The following is a 22,776-nucleotide window of genomic DNA, read 5'->3' on the forward strand; positions in this document are numbered from 1 at the left end:
ATGGAAATGAACTTTACACATTCCCGGTAAAGAAAATGTACAGTAATCCCCAAAGAAATGTGTTAGTGTTTGAGTGGGCTAAAGGTTGGATTACCCATTGCTAATCAGAGGTCTGGCACCATTTTCACATTGTAGTTGTGATTTGTCATGTACATTTTTCTTTAGAAACCATTTCAGACCAGAGTGACATAGAGAGCCGTATCAAGGCGCTCAAGGAAGAACTCAAAAAACGTAAGTTAATGGCCTCCGAGCTAAAGAAGGAGCAGAAGAAGCGACATAAGGAGCGGCTGAAGGCAGAGGAGGCGAGTCTGTTGAAACAGCTGGAGGTAAACATGATGTGTAAACTACATTTAAACATCCAGTTAGATTTGAATAATTTCTTTTCTTCTATGGACGTTTACTTGTGCGTGTATTCTTATCTCTGCTATCATTCTGTGTTTTATTTTGATTTTACAGAACTATAACAACTTCATTGAGAAAACTAAGGCAGACCTTAACAAAGAGCCAGACTTAACACTTGATACCAACTCCCAGATCAACGAGTCCAACTCTGTTTTAGAGCATCCTCCATCTTCACACAGGTACAGAGAATAATAATGATATTTTTCTACATAATTTTCAAATGAATGGTGTGCAGTTAAAAATAAATGCTTGTTTCTCAGGTCTGAACTCATCAAAATCTCAGAGTCTGAAAGGACACAAATTGATGCATCATTAGATCATCGTGAGTGTTTTAAAGTCATCATAATAAATACTTTATTATAATAAATAGAATACGTGGAGTGTTTATTCAAAATGTGTTTTCACAAATATTTTCCAGTAATAATGCGGCTCTACCCACTCTTATGACAGATGCCTTTCCTAAGCCACATCTAAGTAGATCCACTTCAGTGCCTGGAGACGTGTCTGCTGAGGCGCCTCAAAGAGTCACTCCGGGTGTGGCAATATCCGGCAGCCCAGAAAGTCCAACCTCAGGACAGAGGAATCATCAGTCTACAGAAGATCTTATTAGGCAGCACTCCACAGAAGACAAGTCAGAACATGCAGATGAGAATATTGTGTCTGATTATAGATCTGATATTCAGGAAGAGCTGGAGGTGGAAATAAGCTCCAGAGTTGAGGATGAACAAACTCAGCATCTTCTAAAACTGGAAAATGAAGACAGACTTGACTCTCAGGAGAGGTTGCCTACATCTAAATGTGTTTCCTCTTCTGTGGATGAAGAAGAACAACATTCATCAACTGTTGGCCTTGAACAGGGAAATCAGATGAAGCAGAGTGAAGTATCTGATGTAGAGGAACCTTTACAGCCATACGTTATTGCCTCTAGTCAGCCACATTCAGCGGTAGCGGACCTCAAATCCTCAGCGCATCAAAACTACAGCTCTGCATCTGTTGACCAGTCCCAATCCCCAAACTCAGATGCTTTTGGTTCAATGAAGGAGGCTTCCATAAAAGACACTGAGGCTTCTCCAGTAGCAGATGGTTATCACGATGACTTTGAGTCATCAGTGGATTCTTCATCCAAGGAAGAACATCATAGTTCCAAGGCTGAGTCTCAGACCTCCCACGTTTCCTCCCATGAAATCAAGGGTTCAAGAAAAGACGCATCTAGCAGGGACCTGGCATTTGACAGCCCGGATGAAGTTGTAGAGGAAGAAATAGCTGAAGATCTGAGTCACCATTCTGGCATCAGTGTGCCTAGCCATAAATCCGGAGGACTGCTGGATCTCAATAAGCAGGCAGTAGATTTTAAACGGGACAATGAGAGCTTTAATTCCAGACACTCACCAACCATCTATTCTCTGCAGGTCCCCCTCTCTCCTGTTATAGATGAAATGCCGGATTTTTACATTGGAGACCGAGTTCTTGTTGGTGGTGTTCAGCCCGGCACTTTGCGATTCAAAGGTCCAACCAGCTTCGCCAATGGTTTCTGGGCAGGTGTTGAGTTGGATAAGTCTGAAGGGAGCAACAATGGCACTTACGATGGAGTAGTATACTTTGAGTGTGACGAGCGCCATGGTATATTCGCTCCACCAGACAAAATCACACACCTCCCGGACAAGTTTGAGCTCTACACCGATACCACAGAAGATGAGGACTCGTTCTTTGATGACTTGTCAGATAAAGATAGAAATGAACCTAAAACTAAGGAAGACAATTTCCAAATGCAAGAAAATCTCAACAGGGAAAATGAACAGACCTCTCACAAGGAGACTGGGTCAAATGATAAGAAGGAAACTGATGGCTCTGTTCTCAAGAGCCAGGATCCACATTGGGACAGGCCCCAGCTCAATTCACAACATCACAAAGAATCTAAACATCAATTTTCTGACGAGAACATTAAGGACTTGATGTTGAATTCTGAAGATGCATCGCACACTCTCATCATCTCTGACTTGGATAAAACAGGTCAGGTGATGGAGAGTAAAAAGGAGATTACAGCCCTTGTTGAAAAAGAAGACGTAGAGTCACATGATGATAAGAGGAAAGAAAAGGACAAGGATTTGCTGGACACAGTTGCAGACAGGCTTGTCAACAACTTTGTGAAAGACGCTCTTAAACAGTGTGCTGAAATTAAAAGGGCGAAAGAGCAGAAGATTGAAGCTGCCAAGCAGATGAATGGAGACCTGTTTGGTGAAAATGAAGAAGAAGAAGAAAAATGGAAATCTACAGTGGATCAAAAAGATGATCTCCCCTTCTTTCTCCCAGTTGAAAAAGAGGAACTGTCCTCCCCAGAACTGTGTAACCGACCGGTGAGTCTAACCGTTTAATAGCAGATTATTTAATTTCCGCTTCTTTGTTTTGTAATGAGTTCTGGATAAAAATAATAATAAGCTCAAAGCAGTCAGCTAACCGCTGGCAGTGATGACATCAAGATAGTGACTTGTTTATTTGAGCCTGTCCTCCGGATTTGTTCAGCCAAAGTCCAACTTTATATTGACAGACTTCATTGAATTTGGTGGTCGGTGCTGAAGCCTTTGTGAAATATCTGTAAGCAAAATTGACACTAAAATGCAAAACCGAAACTTATTGTAGGCCTCGTGGTGTGATGTTGCAATCAGATGTTAATATTTATGCAAATCTAGAATTGAATGTAAGCATGATGTTGATGTTGTCCTTTTTTATTTTTACTTTTTCAACACAGGAGAGTCCAGTGTTAGGAGCCATTGGTCAAGAAGAGCTCGCCAAGCGTCTAGCAGAGCTGGAACTGAGCCGTGAACTGCTCGATGACCTCGGTGATGATCAGGACTGGTTTGATGAAGACTTTGGCCTTAGCTCCCGCAGGAAACAGCAGAAGCTCAAAGAGGAAGAGGCACGACTGGAAGCGGGATTTGGGAGATCTAGCTCATCAGCTGGCCCAGCTATGGGGGAAATGGGTCCGTCATCAGGTGGAGAACCCCAGGTAAAGACGCCACCTAGACCGGAGCTGCCTCTCCCCTTGCCTCCTAAACTACCTGAGCAGCCTGCCATGGTGGTACCCCACTCAGCTGTAGAGGTGGAGAAGATGGTCCATGCTGCCACACGGGAGCTCTGGGACAGCTTTGACCTCGGGAACAAGGGAACGCTCACTCATGGGCAGCTGCTAAGTCCACAACCTTCACTAGAATACCTTGGCAAAGAGGACAGCACCCAGAACCAGGAGTCGCTGTCCATTCGCAGCTACAGAAAGGTATAAATAAGACGTGTGGACCCATGAAAATGTCAGTCATGTTTTTAGAGCTCCAAAGCTGGCTTTGGGCTAAACCACCTAAATGGGGCTTATTCTACTTGAGAAGCTTTATTTATGTAAATTTCATACAGTACTTCATATTTTTACCTGTGCTCTTTTCTCAGGCTGTGTATGACTTAACGTGGGAGATCCTTCAGGAGATCTATGCTGAAGACCCCAATACTAATCAGCCTCAGTGGGTCAAACCGCATCGAGTCAAGTCCTCTTCATTTCACAAAGTCAGGACACCGGGAGACATCAAGAAGATCCAGGTAAAAGAACGATGGCAGCAACACTGAGAGAAACTGTTGAACAGTGACAATAATGATGTTGACTGTTGATATTTTTCACTATAAAATAATTACATTTTTGTGAAATTGTTTCATAGTTGACTTATGTTCTATAATCCTTTTCATGAGCATTACTTTTAGTGGCCTTTGACCACCAAATCAAAAATTCTTAATAAGGATTTTACAGTCACTCAAATCCAGCATCGTGCCTAACATGTTATTTTTCCCCCTTATGCTGTTTCTCAGGAGTTCATCACAGAAGAAGTACTGAAGCTTTATGGTCTGACAAAAGACCAGAACCAGAAGAACGACTGGCAGAAGATGCTCAAGTTTGGAAGAAAGAAGCGAGACAGAGTCGATCACATACTGGTAGGCCCCCGAATGCCATTTGCATTTCTCTGTGGCCCAAACGGAGCATCTTGTAAATGTTGCCTTTATCATTTTTAGAAGTAAACACAAATTGCAAATTTTGAATCATGAGAAATGATTTTATTTCCACTAAATAACAGCAACAGCTTTAAAGAGGTAATAGGATTACTATTATAGTTAAGTTATATTATAGTTAAGAAAACATGCATTGCAGATTAGAGTCTTTAATGATTTATTAAAATTACAGGAAGTTGAACATAATCTGCCTGAAAAGCTTCATACTGTGATGGTTTATTTCAGGTGGTGCAGGTTCATTTAATGTCTTTAGAGAAGAGGAGCAATTTTAAACAGGAGAAGTGCTCCTCACAGGCCGTTTTCCACAACAGGAACTGTCAGATGGTTTTTGGAAAGCCTAAACCATTTTCCCACCAGGTTAATTCCCTCATTTACAACTGCAAAATGAAAATGTGAGAAAGTTCTACTTTTAGGGGTCTTTATTTTCATTTTGCAATCAAAAGAGGGGATTAACCTGGTGGGAACATACACAAATGTGGTTATCCTCTCAGAGGAAACTACGTGAAACCAGATAGAATAAATAGAAAAGAGATGCTAAGATGTGAAAATGGATTGATGAGGATTTTTTGCTTTAGTGGTTGAGCCAAACAGTGGTGTTAATAAAGACACTGTGACTCTGATTGTTTTACAGCAGCTTGTTACCACAGGGCAGGTTATAAGCAGCGAGTCCACTGTTGCTGCTTTGTGTTTGTTTCTTTACCGGCCGTCACACAGACGTGTGTTTGAAGAGATTGGGGGGGAAGTAGTAAGACTGATTGCTAAGTTTTTATAAGGAGAGAACGTGAACGAGAGTTTGCTTTCCACGGTCCTGTGCAACAGCTGTGTCAGCAGGCTGATGAGCCTTCACCAAAGTGGAAACACAAACAGTGGAACCTTTCAGCTCCATGGAAATGACTCCTGAGAGGAAAGGTCCAGATGGATAGATGTGCTCGGACGAAGGTTTTGGGCAGATATTTAAAACAAACAGTTGTTTTATTTGTTTTTCATTTATTTATTCCCCTTTTGTGCCAAGAAAGCAAAGAAATGATTGTAAAGTCTTTCAGCTCTTTATCATGCTATGTTTTAATGTTTAGCCAGGATAACAGACAAACCAAATGCTGGTTTACATAAACACAGAACATTAACTTTTTATCTTCGCTCCCTGAAATGTCTCTGATGTTATTTGTGTGGTGCCAACCACGGTGTTTGTCACCTCAGACTACTTTACATAGTAGTAAGATTACTGCGTTACTATATATCCTTAATTCTTTGTCATAGGGACAGCTGTCAGTCACTGTGCTTCTGTAGTAAAACCAGTTTTTCTCTCTCTCAGGTTCAGGAACTCCACGAGGAGGAGGCCCAGTGGGTCAACTATGACGAGGACGAGCTGTTTGTCAAAATGCAGCTAGCAGACAGCATCTTCGATTCTTTACTGAAGGACACAGTGAATGTGCTCACACTCATTTCTGACAAGAGAGCCAACAGAGACACGCTCTCCTGATGGCGTTCTGCTTGAGTTTAAACTACAACTTCTAGCTCAATCCCGTTCTTTCCCCACCACGGTGAACTCCAGCCAACTGTCGCTGCTCGGGCTTCCACCAGCTGATGTGCCAACAGCAACCCTCTGATGCCTTCAGTCTCAGTATTACCTCGCAGCTAAACAAATTGTCCTTAGTTCTCCAACATTCATTCGCTGAATCGCATCAGCTGACTGTAATAGCGACAACGGTCGCGCTCAAAACGCCTCTTGAGCAATCCCGCCCTCTAAAACCTTAACACGAGTCTGAGCTCTCGCCTGGACCGGCCGTTTTGCAGACTGTTGATGATGATGAGATGGACTGTGCCATTTGCAAGCATGCGAAGGTCCATGAATGCTGCTAAGTGATCGTTCTGTCGTGGACTTTGGAATAACAGCCACTCAGAACAGTAGTAGATAATTCTTTTGAATTGTAAATCTTTAGGTAAATGTGTATATATGTGGATTCAAAAATTGTAGTAGAACAACAAATGAGCAATATAACGTGCAGTCTGGTTTGACAGTGATACATTATAGCCTTGGCTTTGTAATGCAGCACATTGAAACTAAACAGGTTAAAGTACCAACTCTAAGCTTTAATTTGTAGGTTTCACATCCAGACCCAGTGATCTGGGGGGTAATTGCAGCTCGTTTTATTCACAGTCCTCTTTGCAGGGTTCTGTAAGTTTGCCTTAACCGCTGTAGCTCTTGCTTGTTTACGGGGACTTTTGGATCACTTTCTGGTCTTTGGCAAATACAGCACCTCCTTAGTTGGCATTGGGTCAAGTGATTTGCCTACCAGTAATGATAAAATTCAACTCTTTGGCTCACAAAGCTCATGGTTTGCTTTGACTGCAGGTTTACTAAAGGCTTGCTCCACGTTCTGTCTGTGAAAAAGTATTTCAGCCATTACAGTTTAAAGACCATCAAACGCCTTTAAAGCAGAGAGTTGGGGCTTTAAATAGTCAGTGCTGTATTACAAATCTAGAGTTGCAACACTTGGTCTCTGATCAGATCTGGACAGACTTTGCTGTGTTGGACCGCTGAGTTCAAAGAGTCTATGAAACATGTTTGCTTCCTTAGTTATTTATTGTGTGAAAATGTTTAATTAGAGGCACAAAGAACAGTCAGAATTGTAAATGATCTTGTAAGTAAACATACAGAGAAGAGCTCCTTTAAACTTTGTGTAAAGAAAGTCTAACATTGTTGTAAAAGCACAAATAAAAAATGTGAATATGGCAATACATTAGGGAGGAGAATCCAGGCAGAGAAGATGGAGAAATGTGTTTTAAATATTTAAAGTCGTTCTCTTAATAATCGATTGAAACTGTTTGTCTAAACTGTGTGACTTTTTATTGTGGCCACAGCTGTCCAGTCGGTCAACAGTGCGTTCCTCTTCTGTGCTGTATGCTAACTTTAGGAAGCATGTTCACATTGTAGCACAGTGTTGACCACACAGAGAAACCTTATCAGCTGGCTTCTCTGTGTGGTAGGTGTGAACTCAACCGACACTTTAGTGTGTGGCACGAAAACAGAAGAGAAACAACTGCAGTAGGCTGATGTTTTTACACGTACATTACGGGACAGTACCGAAATGCTGGATTTGAGCCTCAGCTGTCCTACGGTCCATTTACTTCGTCTTATCTGAGAAAACACCCGTGGTTCTCGTTTCTTTATTATTTACTCTCTGAAAGGTTTGTTTGCATAACATTTGCCCTAAAATAAACACCCTGTCATGTAAAACCACGGCCGCTGCGAGTCATCGACCAGTTCGAACGAGGCATCACAAAGTAGCCAGAAGTGGTCGAACTCCATATTCAGTTCAAGTGCCTTTTTCAAGTTGAGTTGTTTGTTTCAAACTGACTTTCCTGATGTCTCTGCATCATTTGGACCTATTTTCTTCGAATGTCTCCCTTAAACTGCTGTATACTACCGTTTTATAAAGGATCCTACAAAGGCTGCTCTTCTTCTGACCAGTTAACCAGCGCTTCAGTTTCTGCCTTATAGATATTTCTGTGTAGTTTTTTTTTTTTGGACATTTTTTTAAATCTCCTCTTGCTTCTGTGCCTCAGCCCGAGGAAATGTTTGCGTCTAACCTGCTTCTTATCAGGCCAGCCCACGTGTCCGTGCATATAGACACTGTTGAGTCATGTTATTGATGTACTGTATCAGGAACAAGTGGCTCAAGCTGACAGGCTGCACAGTGTGAGTCATTGAGCTGATGTGGTTCAGCACGTAGGACTGTATCTAAGGGCTTTTTTTTTGTGCCACTGTCAGTGTGGCTTTGATCCAACAAACTGTAGAAACTCATTGTGGCATGTATGAGAGAGCTTGTTAATTCTCACTGATTGCTTGGAGCTAAAGTGACCTTAAACTGAGTCTTTTTCTTTTCCCCTTCCTGATGCTGTTTGAATACGTGTTGAGGTGTATGTTCAAACTGTACATAATGTAGGAAAAGACCAAAAACGTTTCATACCAGTCTCCATGCTATACGACATTAAAGTCTGGTGACATGATTAGTATCTTAGAAACGTTTTCTGCAAGGCTTTATTGCGACTCCTCCGTCTTTGTCCTCTTCAATTGATTGTATGTTGGTGGAAGCTAAGTTCCCCTCTGTAACTATGCAGTACTTGGTTGTACTTATTGTTTTGTGTGTCTGGACCAAACAGCTTAAGACCTCAGCTGTAGTCTGTAGATTAACTCAGCCTTCAAGTAGCTTGAAGCTGTTTGGTGTAGCGGTGTCGTTCCTATCGTCTGGTCCGAGGTCTTCACAGGAGACGCAGCACCTGCCGTTTGATCTCTGTAAAAAGTAGGCACAAGATGTTTGAGTATCATATTAACAAGTTGAATTAGATTTCCCTGAATATTTATAATAATGTGCTGTGAGTGTGCTGCAAGTGCACTTGAAAATTAGTACAAATCTTTTATGGGTGTAAATATACTGTTTGTCCAATCTGACCCACACTTACGGTAACTTTAACGATTGTTGTATAAAAAGGAAAAAAAACACTGTTTACTTTGCAAATATGTACATAGTATATATTTGTTTACTAAATGAAATTTGAAACTGTAAATAAAGCTTTCATTGTTTCTAAAGGAATGTGATGTGAAATGTTTTCAATTTTAATTTAGGGTGTGCAGAAGTAGCTCCCACATGTTACAGTGCTGACGGCAGGATAACAAATCTCTGTAATGTTGGACTGTGCGACCAAACAGAGCTGTTGATGTTTGTTTGTCACATTGTTGTAGGGCGCAGTCGTGAGGCTATTGTTGCAAAGCTATCTGCATATTAGCAGAAGAGCTGGAGATCCATCTCACTGCATCAGTGAATCGCTTTCATTTAAAAGAAAAAAAGACTCATTCAACATAAAACCAACCAAGTTTGGGAAAATGAAGATTGTGTTTTTAATAACTTTACCATATTCACTGAAGTCCCATGCCTAAAGTTACAGGCCTCCAAAACACGCAGGGCTGTGTTGAAGATCGTGGCCTTTGCTTTTCCAGCATAATGAGCTCTCCTAACTTTAGTTTCAGGGCTGAAAAACACATTTAGGCTTCGTCTAAAAACTGCAAACGAATCAACTTTATATCAACCCGAGTGACACCAGCACCAGAGTTTGTTTGTTTTTTCCAATTGCTGGGTATCAGTTTTATTGGATTTATCACAGTTTCAATAAAACTGCACTTTCCCCCCTAAATTAGAGTCACCTGAAAACAAAACACGGATACCATCCATGTTTTATCTGTTTTCTTAAATTCACTGAAAACAACTCAAAGTGTGTCCTGGGTAACTTTTAAAGGCTCTTTTCACCTTGTAGGATACAAGTCTGGTCAAAACAAGCATACAACAAGGTCTCCTTTTTTAACATAGTTTGATTCTTAGTTGTGTTTCCTTCTGTGTCAAAGTAAGTTTCTAATATAGTCATACCTGAACAGTCAAATGCAGCTTATTCTGTGAAATGGTCTTCACTTTCATTTCTCCAAGTAATGAATTGTTTTGCACACACCTGTAAATTGTCTCCAGCTCCCCCTACATGGAAGCATGTGTCTGTTTTCTGTTGTGGGTGAGTTTTGCACAGGGTTACTTCTGTTTCTGCTCCCATTTATTGTTGATTTCATAACTTTGTAGTCTTTGTGAGTCTATGAAGGCGGCCCCTCCCTGAGCCTGGTTCTGCCGGAGGTTTCTTCCTGTTAAAAGGGAGTTTTTCCTTCCCACCGTTGCCAAATGCTTCCTCAAAGAGTGTTTTTTTTTATTGTCAGGGATCTTTCTTCATTAGTCTAGTGTGTTTACGTTATAGATAAAAAGCTGGAAATAAACTGAATATTGTGTCTCTGTGTTCTGTTAAAGGACACCTGCCCTCAAAATGCAAAACTCTGTATCTTCTGCAGAAAACCACAAACTAAACACGTAAAACTAAACGTGTGCTCGGACGCGTATTACTTCGCAGTTAAAGTCTGTACAGCCATTAAATGACATTTCCTGTGTAGAGTCGTGTCCTGCACGTGACTTTAAATCGTCATGAATTAATAGTTTCATCTTATTCTAGCGTGCGTTTAAAGTGACGACAAATGGGCGATCGTGCGGAGTTGCGCTGTTTGAATGGCACTTTGTGTTTGCACGGCAGGGGGAGGACCCACGAAGCCCGGTGGGCATAAAAAAGCAGAAGCAGAAAAAGTTGTGACAAGTTTTGTGACAGCGGAGTGAGTGTGTGCGCTCAGAGAGACGACTCGGAGCTCCAGCAGCAGCAGCAGCAGCAGCTCGGAGGGGGAAGATGGCGCGGCGCTTCGGCCGTGCCACGTCTCGGTGTGAAGAAATACAAACACATCCCAGAAAGATGGCAACATCTGCGGTTTGGTTGTGCTTGTGCCTCCTTTTTCCGTCCGCGGAGGCCGGACTGTACACGGCTTCGGACCAGATCGTGTTGTTAACTCAGGAAAATGTGGAGTCTGTTTTGATCAACTCCACAGCTGCTATGATCGTGGAGTTTTACGCTTCGTGGTGCGGACACTGTGTCGCCTTTTCTCCGACGTACAAAGCCCTGGCCAGAGACATTAAAGGTGTGTACAGAGCAGCAGCAACATTGAAAGCTTTCAGTCATTCTGACTCTCGTTGTGTCCACTTCCAGCTTTGCACAGCTGGTCTTGTTCGCTGCCTTAAAAAGAAGCTTCTGCTAAACATTTTAAGGATAAAAAAATCTATAATTTAGTCTTTTTAAATATTTCCCGAACTTCATCTCTGCGCGGAAATGATGAGAACACCAAGCTGCACTTTCCATCTGTTAATTAGAGCATGAGATCTAATGGAAGTGTTTTTATTTTGCTCGCTGCTCTCACGTCCTCTCCAACTCAGAGCTGCTCCTGCAGCCGCTGCCAACGAAAATCTCACAGAAGCATCCGAGCAAATATAATTAGGATGATGGGTAAGGACGAAGTTTCTGATGATGGCTGGGGCCCAACACAGTCACAGGGTATTTCAGTCCAGTGCTTTCACTCGCAGTCCACAGTGGCATCCATGGCTTGGCATGCTATCAAACGGCCTGCCTTGGAGGCAAAGTAATTTCACAGTAGGATTTGTGGAGGGATTAGGAATGCTCGCAATGTAATGATTTTACACTGGGAGCAGCACCGGATGAGCCTTGGACCTCTGTCGGGTGTGTGGACTCCCACGATCCTGCTCGTGAAGCAAAGTTTCTAAAATGAATATCAAAGGAAAATGCTGCTCACCTGTAGCAGCTGACAGTTTGCTTATAGCTAGAAGTTTTCATCCTAAAAGCCGTACCTTCTATATTGATTCATGGATCGAGACTAATTCGGGGCCCCATCCAGTGCTGATGGACTGTACACAGCAAAGTAGACTGTAAATAAATATTTACTGTGGGTCTGTCTCCCTCTGTTTAATGTCTGTTCAGAGTGGAAGCCGGCTGTGGATCTGGCAGCTGTAGACTGCGCTGATCAGGAGAACAGGGAGGTCTGCAAAACCTACAAAGTCCGAGGGTACCCCACAATACAGGTCGTATGCTATATATGAACTGTCTGCATGGCTGTTTCTTCCTTTATGATGAGTGTTGTGTGGAAATTCACTCTTTCCACTAAAGCTGCTGATTATATGAAAAAGAGGCTGAATTAGGCATCCAAAAACAGTGGCTCACTGTCTTGTCACAGCTGGAAAGTCTCATGTTCGGACCCCCTGAGTGGCAGGATGTTTCTGTGTGGTTCGCTTGTTTTTACCCCTCTTTGCTCCTGCAGGTTTTCTCAGGAGAACCTGACTCCCATAGTTCCCTTGACTAAGCTTAGAGCTGTAGTTGGTCTCCAGGTGCTGCACCACAGCACGCTGACAATGAGTTAGAGTTAAGATCCTTACAGTGATCCACAAAGGAGAACATAAAGAAAGTAAACATCTTAGTTCTCCGAATAAATTAAATCACAATTATTCAGACATAAGAAATAAGAAAGTTGGAAAGAAATTGAAAAGGCAGTTTGTTGTCAACTCCTCAGTTTCACATGGTTGGGCATTGATATGGCTTTTATGTAACAGTTTGCATGTAGGGTGACCAAAGCCCCCCCTTAGATTTGAGCACACAGCATTTCTACCCCTCGTTCCCACCCCCTGTCCCACATACTGAGGCCATGTCCCACATTTAGATTTTATTCTAGTTTTCAAAAGTAAACACTGTCAAATAGACTCTTTACCAAGTCTGGCTTTTATTCAGTAGCTACAACGAAAGCACGAGAGACCATCATCAGACTGTCACTGTTTCACTGCTCGTGCTGAAGTCACAGGTGTGCATATTTCACTAGAAGAGGCTGGAAACTTTCACAGAGGAAAAAGACATGCTGTTAAAATAAAGGCTGACACAACCTACAACTGTTACTCAGTGTTTTTGTCTTTCCCCCTCTCTATTCTATTTTCAGTTTTGCACTGGGGAAATGATGACGTGTCAGTGTACGAGCGTACAAAAGCAGATGATTATCAGACACAGGGTTAAAAAAAAGAAAAAGTAGCACATGACTGTTAGAAAACTATCACAGAAACTGCAAATTGTGTTATACAAACATACTCGTCCTACATTCAGCTTGTTGGGATCTGCTCGCCGTGTTTGCATTAATGAATCCTGTTTAGAAATGAGTCCAGCACATTCCCCCGTGCAGGGGTGGCACATGGAGATGGATCCCATGAAGGTCCATGCTTTTGCTTCTCAGCTCTTCCAGCAGTGATGCAAAGATTTGATCATATTCTGCAGACGATGGTTAAACCTTTGCATGAGTAACGGTCCCATTTTTTACTCTTTGAATCAAATACTGTTATATTCACGGGTCCTGTTCTAGATTTTAATACTGTTGTAATTATGCATATTTGTTTAAGGCAGTATGAAAACAGTGTGTATATAAAAACAAACAATACTTTGTGTAGTTTGTCCTTTAGTAGTCTCAACATCAAGGAGTCATTTTGAAAACGTTATTCTTGTATTAGCTGCAGTATCTCGTCAGCCTGCCACATGCAACGTTTGCATGATCAGCAGCCACATCGCAGAAATTCAAACATCTGCACTCATACTCGATTAGTCAGCAGAGTGTGTTCAAGCTCACGCATCAAAAGCCAATAAAACAAAGAGCTCCTTCTGTTTTGAACTTGCACTGGAGCTTTAACATCTGCTACTCATTTTAACCAGGAAGAGGTCAGGAGGAGGGCTGCCCCCCCCCATCAGATATTACAGAACATGACTTTGCTTCACTCGTAGCTGTGAGGCCCGTCTGATCACATCTCACTTCTCTCTCTCGTCTTTTCTTAACTGAGACCTCCCTCTTTGTTTTCTCTTCTCAGTTCTTCCATGCCTACTCCAAGCCTGATTATGAAGGACTGCCTTTTAGAGGTATTACACACAGAGAGGACACTCACCGAGCCTTCAGCTTGTTTTCTTGCAAACACCACCATAAGTTATCTTGTGTAGTCATGGTGTTATTTCAATATGCTTAACCCTCAAACTTCCTCCTTTGTTTCTAATTATTTTGTCTTGGTTTAGCTCAAACATACAACTATATCCACTGTGCATCATTTATTTCACCAACCTCAGAGTACAGTTACCTGTTTTGGACTCGTTTGTATTGATGTTTTGGTAAATACGGATTTGTGGCAGTTTAACATCATCTGTAAAAAAATATTTGCATTTTTGATTTATTTATTTTTAGACTTTAGCCGTAATGTTCAAGACCTCCGTCACAAGATCTTAGACAAACTGGAAACCCACGGTGAACCCTGGCCCCCTGCCTGCCCCCCACTGGAGCCCACCAGGTAAACACACGAGCAGAAACACTAGTTTCTATAAACTTATTTTTATCAGCAGTTTTACAGTTGCAGTCTTATCGTCTGTTCAATCATCACTCACGACTGAAGCCAGCTGATGTATCTGCAGTAACTCCTACACAGTTAGGGGTTCGAGGGTTCTCATCTAATATGATATTATGTCTTTGTGTTGCCTAGCAACCACCTACCAAGGGGCTTAAACGACCAGCTGAAGGAATTAATGCGCATATAGCAACTTATAAAAGATTCTTATAACTTTAATTTTACAACAGTAACATCCACAAAATGTATTTCCACACGTCCCATACTTTTACAAGCATACAAAACATGTTTCCACAAAACAGGTTCTATTTCAATATTTTTCACTCTTCTTTTGCAGTTCCTGTTACCCTGCCTTCATAAAATAACTTGTGTTGAATTCGTTTCTGTCCTCTTACTCGATTGTGTATGCACCTAAAATTGAGCCTTTCCAGTATCTGTCATGTTCCCAGTGTATTTTATTTATTTATTTTTTGTTGTTGTTGAACTTAATTCATATCTTCAACTTTCTGTGGATTTTGTAGTTTTGTTTGCAGAATTGTTCCTATAAGCAAAAAAAAAAAAGAACTGTTCACTTTAAATTTAAATAAGGGGTTAAAAAGGTTGATTTCTAAAGTTTATGACAAATTCAGTTTGACTCAGAAGACTCCCCATTAGCTCATTATTACTACATGAGCTAATGGGTGCCTACGCATGGCACACACGCATACAGTATACAGACATGTGAACTAAAGCACACATAGTTCAGCAGGGGAAGGCCCAGGAAGTCTTTCTCTTTGGGTTTAAAGTGAAAGCGTCATGTTAGAGCAGAAATTCAGAAATGCAGTTGGTTTTTTTGTTTGGGGTTTTTTAAGCAAAAAAAGATTTTTTTTAAAATTTATTTTTTCACAGGTGGAGACGATTTTGTTGTAAAGTTTTAGTATTTTAGGTGGAGGCAGAGAAATGACAGAAAGGTGGTGTTTTTGTTTGTGTTTTTCATTTAGTTTATTTTTACATTCTTGAAAAGCATGTGACACATTAAACACACGCAAACCATTCTGCACCCTAAATACTGTTATTATGACCTTTAGACACATAATGATTCACTTTTATTTATTTATCTTTGCTGATTTTTATGTGGGTCTCTCCCTCCCCCCAGCCAAATGGAGGTCGACGTCTTCTTTGAGACGAACGATGTCAAACACCTGGCTCTCATCTTTGAAGATGCCACGTCGTACGTTGGCCGAGAGGTAACACGTCGGAGATGTGACTGAAACGCACGCAGTGTTTGTTGTCAAATGGCGGCGTATTAACATTAAATAGGTCCGTGTTATGAAACATGGCGAGGTAAAGTGTGTGTGTGTGTGTGTGTGTGTGTGTGTGTGTGTGTGTGTTTTGTACGTTAGGTGACCCTGGACCTGTTACAGTTTGACAGCATTGCGGTGCGCAGGGTCCTGAACACTGAGGAAAGCCTGGTGACCAAACTGGGCGTCACCGAGTTTCCATCCTGTTACCTTTATTATCCTGGAGGCAACTTCACCAGACTCAGAGTGTGAGAGTCTTTACAGTATCTACTGCATGTCAAACTGCTTTTGAAAAAGTGACAAAATCAAGTTTATAAACACATTTTTCTAGTATAAGGAAAATGTAAGGGCGTTCAGCACGCTCTATAATAATACTGATGATCTTATGGAAAAAAATCAAAATATTTGAAACAACCCACACACTCCTTATCTAATGTTTTTACTCAGTTTGTCTAATCAACCTTGTTATTCAGGGATTTCCTTGATTTTTCTGACTGATATTTGTTATTGTTCATTATTTGGTGACCTTGTTGTTTCCGTATAAACTCTTGGACATAGTGAGAATCGGTCTAATCGGCGAGAAAGTGAAAACATCTCTGTGGGTGGGCAGAACTTTGGACTGTACAGCACAAACATAAAAGGGCAGTTACAGGTCTTTGTACGACGTGTCCTTCATGCGCTTTGGCCTCGCTGTGCAGTTACTAGAGGAGAATACAGGTGAGAAAAGAGGGTAGCAGTGAGCACCAGTGCAGGCTCGCGGGCGCAGCTTCCACCAGTTTAGCACCACTATAAAACCGACCACACTATGTAAACACATAAGTGGAGGCAGCCAGCTAAAATGTGACAGTAACCTTGGCTAAGCACTAACAAGAACGTAAGAAAGTCTAAGGCTCCAGTAGAAATGTCTGTTTCTCAGTCCAACACAGTTGCTCCTTGCCCAAAGCAATGAAACGTGAAACAGGCGCACAAAACGTAAAAATCTGATTTCTGCATTATTATAATGAGGCCGTTCTTTTTGAATGGCTGAGCTGAGGCAGTGAGCCTGAGAGAAGCACATGCATTGCTCACACTGGCTGTGGAAACATCTGCCACCTCGTGAATATTGTGGAACTAGAAGGTCCGTGCCCTGCATGGATCTCCTACCTGTTTTCTTTCCTTTCGAACTGGGTCAGAGTTGCACAAACACCAAGTTTATTCCCCTTTGGTTGTCATTGTTCAACACGCGGCTGCACCGCTCTCTTCCGAAAAGCTTGGTAGTGTTCTCATTATCTGAACGCTATTCATGAGAATATTTTTAAACATCTGGCCTCTTAATGGGATCAGAGCATCAAAATCACTCCATTATTCACCATCATAAAGCGGCGCTGATCATTCCTCACCCTGCAAATTCATCTGCTGTTTATGCCTCTTTGTTTGGCTGTTTCAATAACTTGGCATGCAAAGAGGACTCTTTTTAGTTGACAAATGCAAAGAGGAAATGATTTATTGCTGTTTTATTTATTCACCCTCCATCTCTCCCCTTTCCAGCCCCCCTCATCTCCATCACTGTACAGAAGGGAGGTTTTTTAATTTCTTGCATGAAAACAATGCCATTGCTTTTCTGGCTTCACCTGCCAAACAAGCCCCAGCCACACACGGCGACAGATGGCCTCCCATCATCGCTGAATGTCTGATTGATCCTGGGAGAGCACAGTGGTGTGCGCCTGTGTTTGCGTGTCTGCGCGCGCGCGAGCGTGCGGGTGGCGTCTCACATCCTTCATGCATGTAATGTGTGCTGGTCCCAGGTGAATGCATTCCCCCTCAGTTCACCCTGATGCCTGCCTGCCTGCCTGCTGGCCCTGGGGATCGCTGGATGAATGGCTTCCCCTCCACATCTGTACACTCCCACACACACGCAGGTGTAATTGAGTCCCAGGCTGGTGTGAGTAAGCGTTGGCCCCGAGTATCCATCCTCCTTATTACCATCCTGTTCAAGTTTTACGATGCTCTCGCTCGCTCTTTCTCCCTCTCTCGTTCCCCCTCCCTCTCTCTCCGTCCGTGACAAGGAGAGAAGGAAAATGAGGGGAGGATGTGAGGGATGGAGGGTGGTGAGCGCTTTAATGGTTGTGGTTGTGGTTGCAGGGTTATCACATGCCTAAATGATCAGCCATACCTCTCTCTCCTACTTACCCTGGCACCATCTGCCTAGTATTTAAAATGCATTCCCGTAAGTGTGTAAAATATACGGCCGTGAAAAATACAGGTCGTAAAAAGGGTTTTATGGCATTGGACTGCTGAGACAAAAGATTGAAACTGAAATAAAAAACGAAACAGAAAACTGCTTTTTGAGGTTCGCTGCAGATATGGACACGTTAATGTTACTCAGGTGTGATTGTTGCATTTCTCAGTGTGCACGTCTCTGCACAGATGCACTTTCACACTGAAAACATCCTGTATTAACCCGTGTAAGTGATGGCCTCACTTCTCCCTTTCTCCCACAGTGACATTGAGGCTCGTGCCTTCTACTCTTATGCCCTCCAGAGGCTACCGGGGGTGGTGCGGTCAGGGAAGCCTCCACCAGTCTCCACCGAACTCCTTAAAAACAACACGGAGGATCCCTGGAGACCGTTCGACAAGTATGAATGAGACACAACATCCACAAACATCTTTACTGACTCATATTTCGCCTTGATGTGATTGTTTGCTTTTTGCACTCAGGTTCAGGGTGTATATGGCAGACCTGGAGTCAACGCTGCACTACTCCCTGCGCGTTGAGCTGGGTGCTCAGTCTGTTTTCCAAGGGCGGGCACTGACTTCTCTCAAGGCTTACATCTCTGTCTTGGCCAAGGTACACTTAGCAGAACTTTCAGACACAGCAAGTACAAAAAACAGCAGATTTGTATTTTTTAAAGCAGTTTGCTCCTCATTGTCTGACTGGATTTGTTATCTTGACATATACTGACTATACTGAAAACTGTTGTGGTCAGAAAAGCATTAAAAACTGTTTGTTTCTAGATATTGATAAAAAATAAACTAAAAATAATCAATTTTAGCAAATCTGCTGAACATGAACTTGCTTCACCAGGCAATGTTGTAGCTCAAGTCCTGCAGTTGCAGCAGGTCACCACTAGGTGGAGATTGAGACAGCAGAATGTGGGTTAAAGCTGCAGATTAGAGTTTTCCTGTTCCAGCGTTTGGCTTTTGCTTTCCTTCGCATACGTTATTAACTTTGGTCTCCGTCACTTTGTTACAGTGATATCCTGTTGTGCGAGCTGTTGTTTGTATGCGCACTCATAAACACACAAACCTGTCAGAAAGCCGGAGTGAATGGCACCGACTAGAGCAGAAGTCCAAAGACTCTGGTGGGCATTGATGGTGCCTCTCAGGGGAATTGAAGCGTGGCTGCTTGCTGCCCACAGGCTCATGCTGTCTTCCTGCTTGTGGTTTCACACAAGCATTTCTGTAAATATTTGTGACCATGCCAGTCTTGTGGGTGCGTGCGAGTGATGTTTGTCTCTCATTGTCATTTGTTACCCTTTCCTCCTTTTTGTTGTTGTTGTTTTTCCAAAATATTTCACAGTGTCTCCACTCTTTTTACCGCCCTGCCTTTGGCTGCATTCTTACACCTCTATTTGCTAAATCCTTTCTGTGTGAAGTGAGCCAGCCAGACAAACATGTTGTGATGATGAGGCCTGACCTGCTATCCTGCTCCTGTTGGCTACAGACCAGCCTGTTTCACTGCCCTAGTCCGCCACCAATCTCTCTGATTATATCTCGCTCTCTAGGGAGGCATCGTAGAGAGCCATCTCCGTCAGTGTGTGTGTGGCAGAGCACTGTGGCCTCCTATTAGCTCCAGTTTGTTTAGTGAATAGCAGCAGGTCCCAGTGGTATTTTTAGCATGCCCCCACCCCTTACCAGAATGGAGCGGCAGCCCAGCGGGGCTTTGTGTTGCTGAGGAGGGCGTCATTGTTACAGCCGACCGCCACTCGACGGCCCTTATTGACATTTGACTGAGAGGTCTCGCTGCATGGTGAGAATGCTTTAAGCCAGACTCGCTGTTAGTCGTGGTTTGTGAGACCGGGTTGGACACGAGAGCGCAGGAAATGCCTGCAGGTCATGTTTACAGTGCAGCCAGCTGGATAATCTTTGACTCGCTTTTTGATTCGTCTAAAATCGCTCACTTTCAAACTGTTCTCTGCACCTGATTATTAAAGCGCTACGTTTAAAACGAAACACAAAAACACCGGAGCGCCACGTGTGAGTCATGTGATTAGAGTGAAAGTGACTCACGATGGCCTGACCTTTAATGTCAGTGTTATTTCACTCTGCTGTCATGCTCCTTAATCATGACTCTTTAATGTGAGCTGAACCACACAGTGAGTGGAAAGCTCCATGCACAGGCTCACGTGTGCCTACAAGTAAGGCTTTCAGTATTAATTTAATCAGCATATTCATTTGTCATTCTTCTGCGTATCCAGTTAATTGTCTAAAAAGTCTGAAAATTATCGTTTTAAGTGATTCTAATGATTGTTTTTCATCAGCTAAGACAAGAAAACCAATAAATATATAAAACTGACTCTTATTAGACAAATAACTGTGTCCTGAGCCTCCTGAGCGTCTTCTTTCCTGGATTCATTTTTTTAATTAGTCTGCTTTGTCAAAGAATCACACTTCCGTGAATTCTTTCTTCTCCATAATCATACAATCATCACATCTCTGTGCCACATGTTGTAGATGGCAGCGTTTTTGCACCCAGTCGTAATATTACTAGATTTACTATCTTGTCAGGCTGGAGCCGGATTTATGAATCCTCTACATGTATATGAGGATTAAAAAAGTGGATCTTGGGAAGCATGAGAGCATTACAGCGAGGTTTTTAAGGATTACACCTCTATCCTGCTTTTCTCGAAAGAAGCCCTTCAGCCCAGAGGGGACAAAGGGGCTGAGGAATAAAACAAAGAATTAAGAGGAGGGGTTTAGTTTAAAGGAACACAGACGTCTGCCTTCTCACGCCACGGCCCAGGACATAATGTGTAAAAGTGCCTCTGCTGCCAAGATTGCCTTGGCTTTTCTTAAAATTAGCTGTCCAGATAATTATGAATCATATTACAGATTTAATGAGCATTCCCTCAGAATTTGTCAATTCGCTTTGATGTATTTTGTGTGCGTGCGTGTGTGAGGCTGCTGTTTTCTGGTTTCCACTCGGGCACGTGTCTGCAGTAGATTACCGAGGGCCTTCACCCCTGGCTTCCACCCCCGGCCTGGCCTGGTCTCCCCTGTTAGAGCCAACAGATGCCTCCCTCTCAGGACCCTCACCACAAGGAGCTTGCGGTTTCTCAAGTGCTGCTGATACTAATCGGATCAGGAATGACATATTGCCAGGGTGAATGGGATTGTCATGGTCCAACTGGGATGGGTGCAGGAGGGGGTGAAGTGTTTGTGCACGATGTGCAGATACAGCGACAGATACAGATGAAGATCTCTGGAGCAGAGAGATGCAGAGATCATAAAAGTAGTAGCAAAAGAAAATCAATAATCAGCAGGCGTCCCTCATTCAGAATTTCATCCATAAATGAATCATTTTAATCGTCCTGTCAGCTGAATGGTTTTATTTTGTTAATATATTGCCAGTATAATTTCTCCTGATGCCAGCCTACTGTTGCTGTGAAAAAGAAAAAGCACACAATGACATTTTAGTTTAATAATTAACACATTTTTTAAACAAGGAAACTTGTTAAATGCTGCGGTGTTGCCTGCATTACTTTAAGCAGCTGCTGGTGAAAACTGACTGATTGTGAACCAGGCAGGCAGGATGAAGCTTTATTTAGATCAATGTGAGCAAACCGAAACCGTCTGAGTCTCTTTTTTCTCCTTTTTAAATTTTCTTTTCACACGATTACCGAACCTGCACAGCTCATGAATAGGGCTGCTTGGTGATGCTGACCTAAACGCATTAGTGGAAAACATCTGCGTTTCCTCCTCTGGTTAAATTCATATGGCTGTTTAATGAGCTTTTCCAACCAGTTGGCATTCAGACCTCGGATCCACACCTAAACCTATTATCACTGTGCCTCCGGAGCAGCAAACAGCCTTTGTGCTGCTCTTCACATCCCAACTTTCCAACTTTGTGTACGTGTGTATGGAGGCGGGGCTTGGTGAGTCGGTCGGTCCGCTCAAAGCTGTCAGGCTACAGGATTCATCTGGTTTCTTTATTTGTAATTATATATTATAAGTCAGTCAAACCTGCGCATGATGTCAGCTTTTTATTTGAGCTCTGAGTTTCATGAACACCAATGAATTACTTAACAAGTAACTCTGAAACTGCAGAAAACCCTCCGTTTACCTCTGTATACTCAGTCAACTTGTCTACTAATGGATTATGAAAAAAGTATAGTGGAAGGTTGTGCTCAGTTATTAGTGCTTTATGTAAGGGACACATGTGTTGGAGCAGGACTCTTAGCACATCGCAGCAGGTCTGATGAAGTGGGAGTAACGCACAGATCAGTGTGTGTTTATATGCAGGCGCGTTCCCATGAACACATCCTCCCCTGCTTTGTTGTTCTTGCCTCGTATTGCTTCCAGAGGCCCGGTGCGTTCGTAAAAACGGGATAAGTTGTGGAAAAAAGCTTTACTTGCTGTGTCTGTTTCTGAGAAACGAGACGTTATCATAACCTATTCCAGAGAGAGGCTTAATGTAAGAATAGGAAGCACATTAAGCCAAAGTTTATTAAAGCGGTCTTGTCTCTCTGACAGTCACCGAGCAGGCGTGTTTTCTGTGTGTGTCTTAAGGCTGTCATCACTGGTCTCAGACACCCATCAGCTGGATTTCCTCTCCCGCTTCGTTTACCCACTTTGCTAGTTACAGTGTCACGTTTCTTTACAGCTGTGCCTGTTGCCAAGGTGACGTGAGGAGTAAATGTACAACAGGAGAAAGCCCGAGTGAGGAACACCTAAGTGGTTGTTAGTGGCTTAGGAAATGGATCTTAATGAATGAAGAGGCTCAAGCTTGGCTTTTGTCACATTTACTGAAATTCTTTAAAGGTGCTGAGCAGGAACAAACCTTAAACCACAATCTTTTGTAAAATATTAGGAAACAAATGTTCTACCCGGGTGAAGACGTGCGTTTCGAAGAAGCCTCAAGACCCGTGTGGTCACATCTTCATCACTACATTATTTTTCCTTTCCGTAGCTTCTTTCTAAACCAGAGCTACAGGGTGTTTTTATAAGTAGAC

The 22,776-nt window shown here is 42.6% G+C and overlaps 2 protein-coding genes across 3 annotated transcripts in view; both read left to right on the forward strand.

The window, feature by feature from the left end:
• Positions 1-9,041, forward strand: part of cep350 (centrosomal protein 350) — a 33,104-nt gene extending 24,063 nt beyond the window's left edge. For both annotated transcript variants that reach the window (XM_005747536.1, XM_005747537.1), the window contains 8 exons: positions 166-326; positions 457-581; positions 663-724; positions 853-2,756; positions 3,149-3,673; positions 3,838-3,984; positions 4,249-4,371; positions 5,759-9,041. In XM_005747536.1, coding sequence (XP_005747593.1) covers positions 166-326; positions 457-581; positions 663-724; positions 853-2,756; positions 3,149-3,673; positions 3,838-3,984; positions 4,249-4,371; positions 5,759-5,926 — 3,215 coding nt within the window. In that variant the 3' untranslated portion in view covers positions 5,927-9,041. The remainder of the gene's footprint in view (positions 1-165; positions 327-456; positions 582-662; positions 725-852; positions 2,757-3,148; positions 3,674-3,837; positions 3,985-4,248; positions 4,372-5,758) is intronic.
• A 1,462-nt stretch (positions 9,042-10,503) lies between these two features.
• qsox1 (quiescin Q6 sulfhydryl oxidase 1) overlaps positions 10,504-22,776 on the forward strand; it is a 24,389-nt gene continuing 12,116 nt past the window's right edge. The window contains exons 1-8 of the mRNA XM_005747538.2: positions 10,504-10,999; positions 11,851-11,951; positions 13,764-13,812; positions 14,129-14,231; positions 15,421-15,511; positions 15,668-15,813; positions 18,046-18,180; positions 18,263-18,392. Of these exons, the coding sequence (XP_005747595.1) occupies positions 10,714-10,999; positions 11,851-11,951; positions 13,764-13,812; positions 14,129-14,231; positions 15,421-15,511; positions 15,668-15,813; positions 18,046-18,180; positions 18,263-18,392 (1,041 nt within the window). The 5' untranslated portion in view covers positions 10,504-10,713. The remainder of the gene's footprint in view (positions 11,000-11,850; positions 11,952-13,763; positions 13,813-14,128; positions 14,232-15,420; positions 15,512-15,667; positions 15,814-18,045; positions 18,181-18,262; positions 18,393-22,776) is intronic.

Source organism: Pundamilia nyererei, unplaced genomic scaffold (assembly GCF_000239375.1).
Source record: "Pundamilia nyererei isolate P.nyererei 1_Seehausen unplaced genomic scaffold, PunNye1.0 scaffold00199, whole genome shotgun sequence".
Classification (NCBI taxonomy): domain Eukaryota; kingdom Metazoa; phylum Chordata; class Actinopteri; order Cichliformes; family Cichlidae; genus Pundamilia; species Pundamilia nyererei.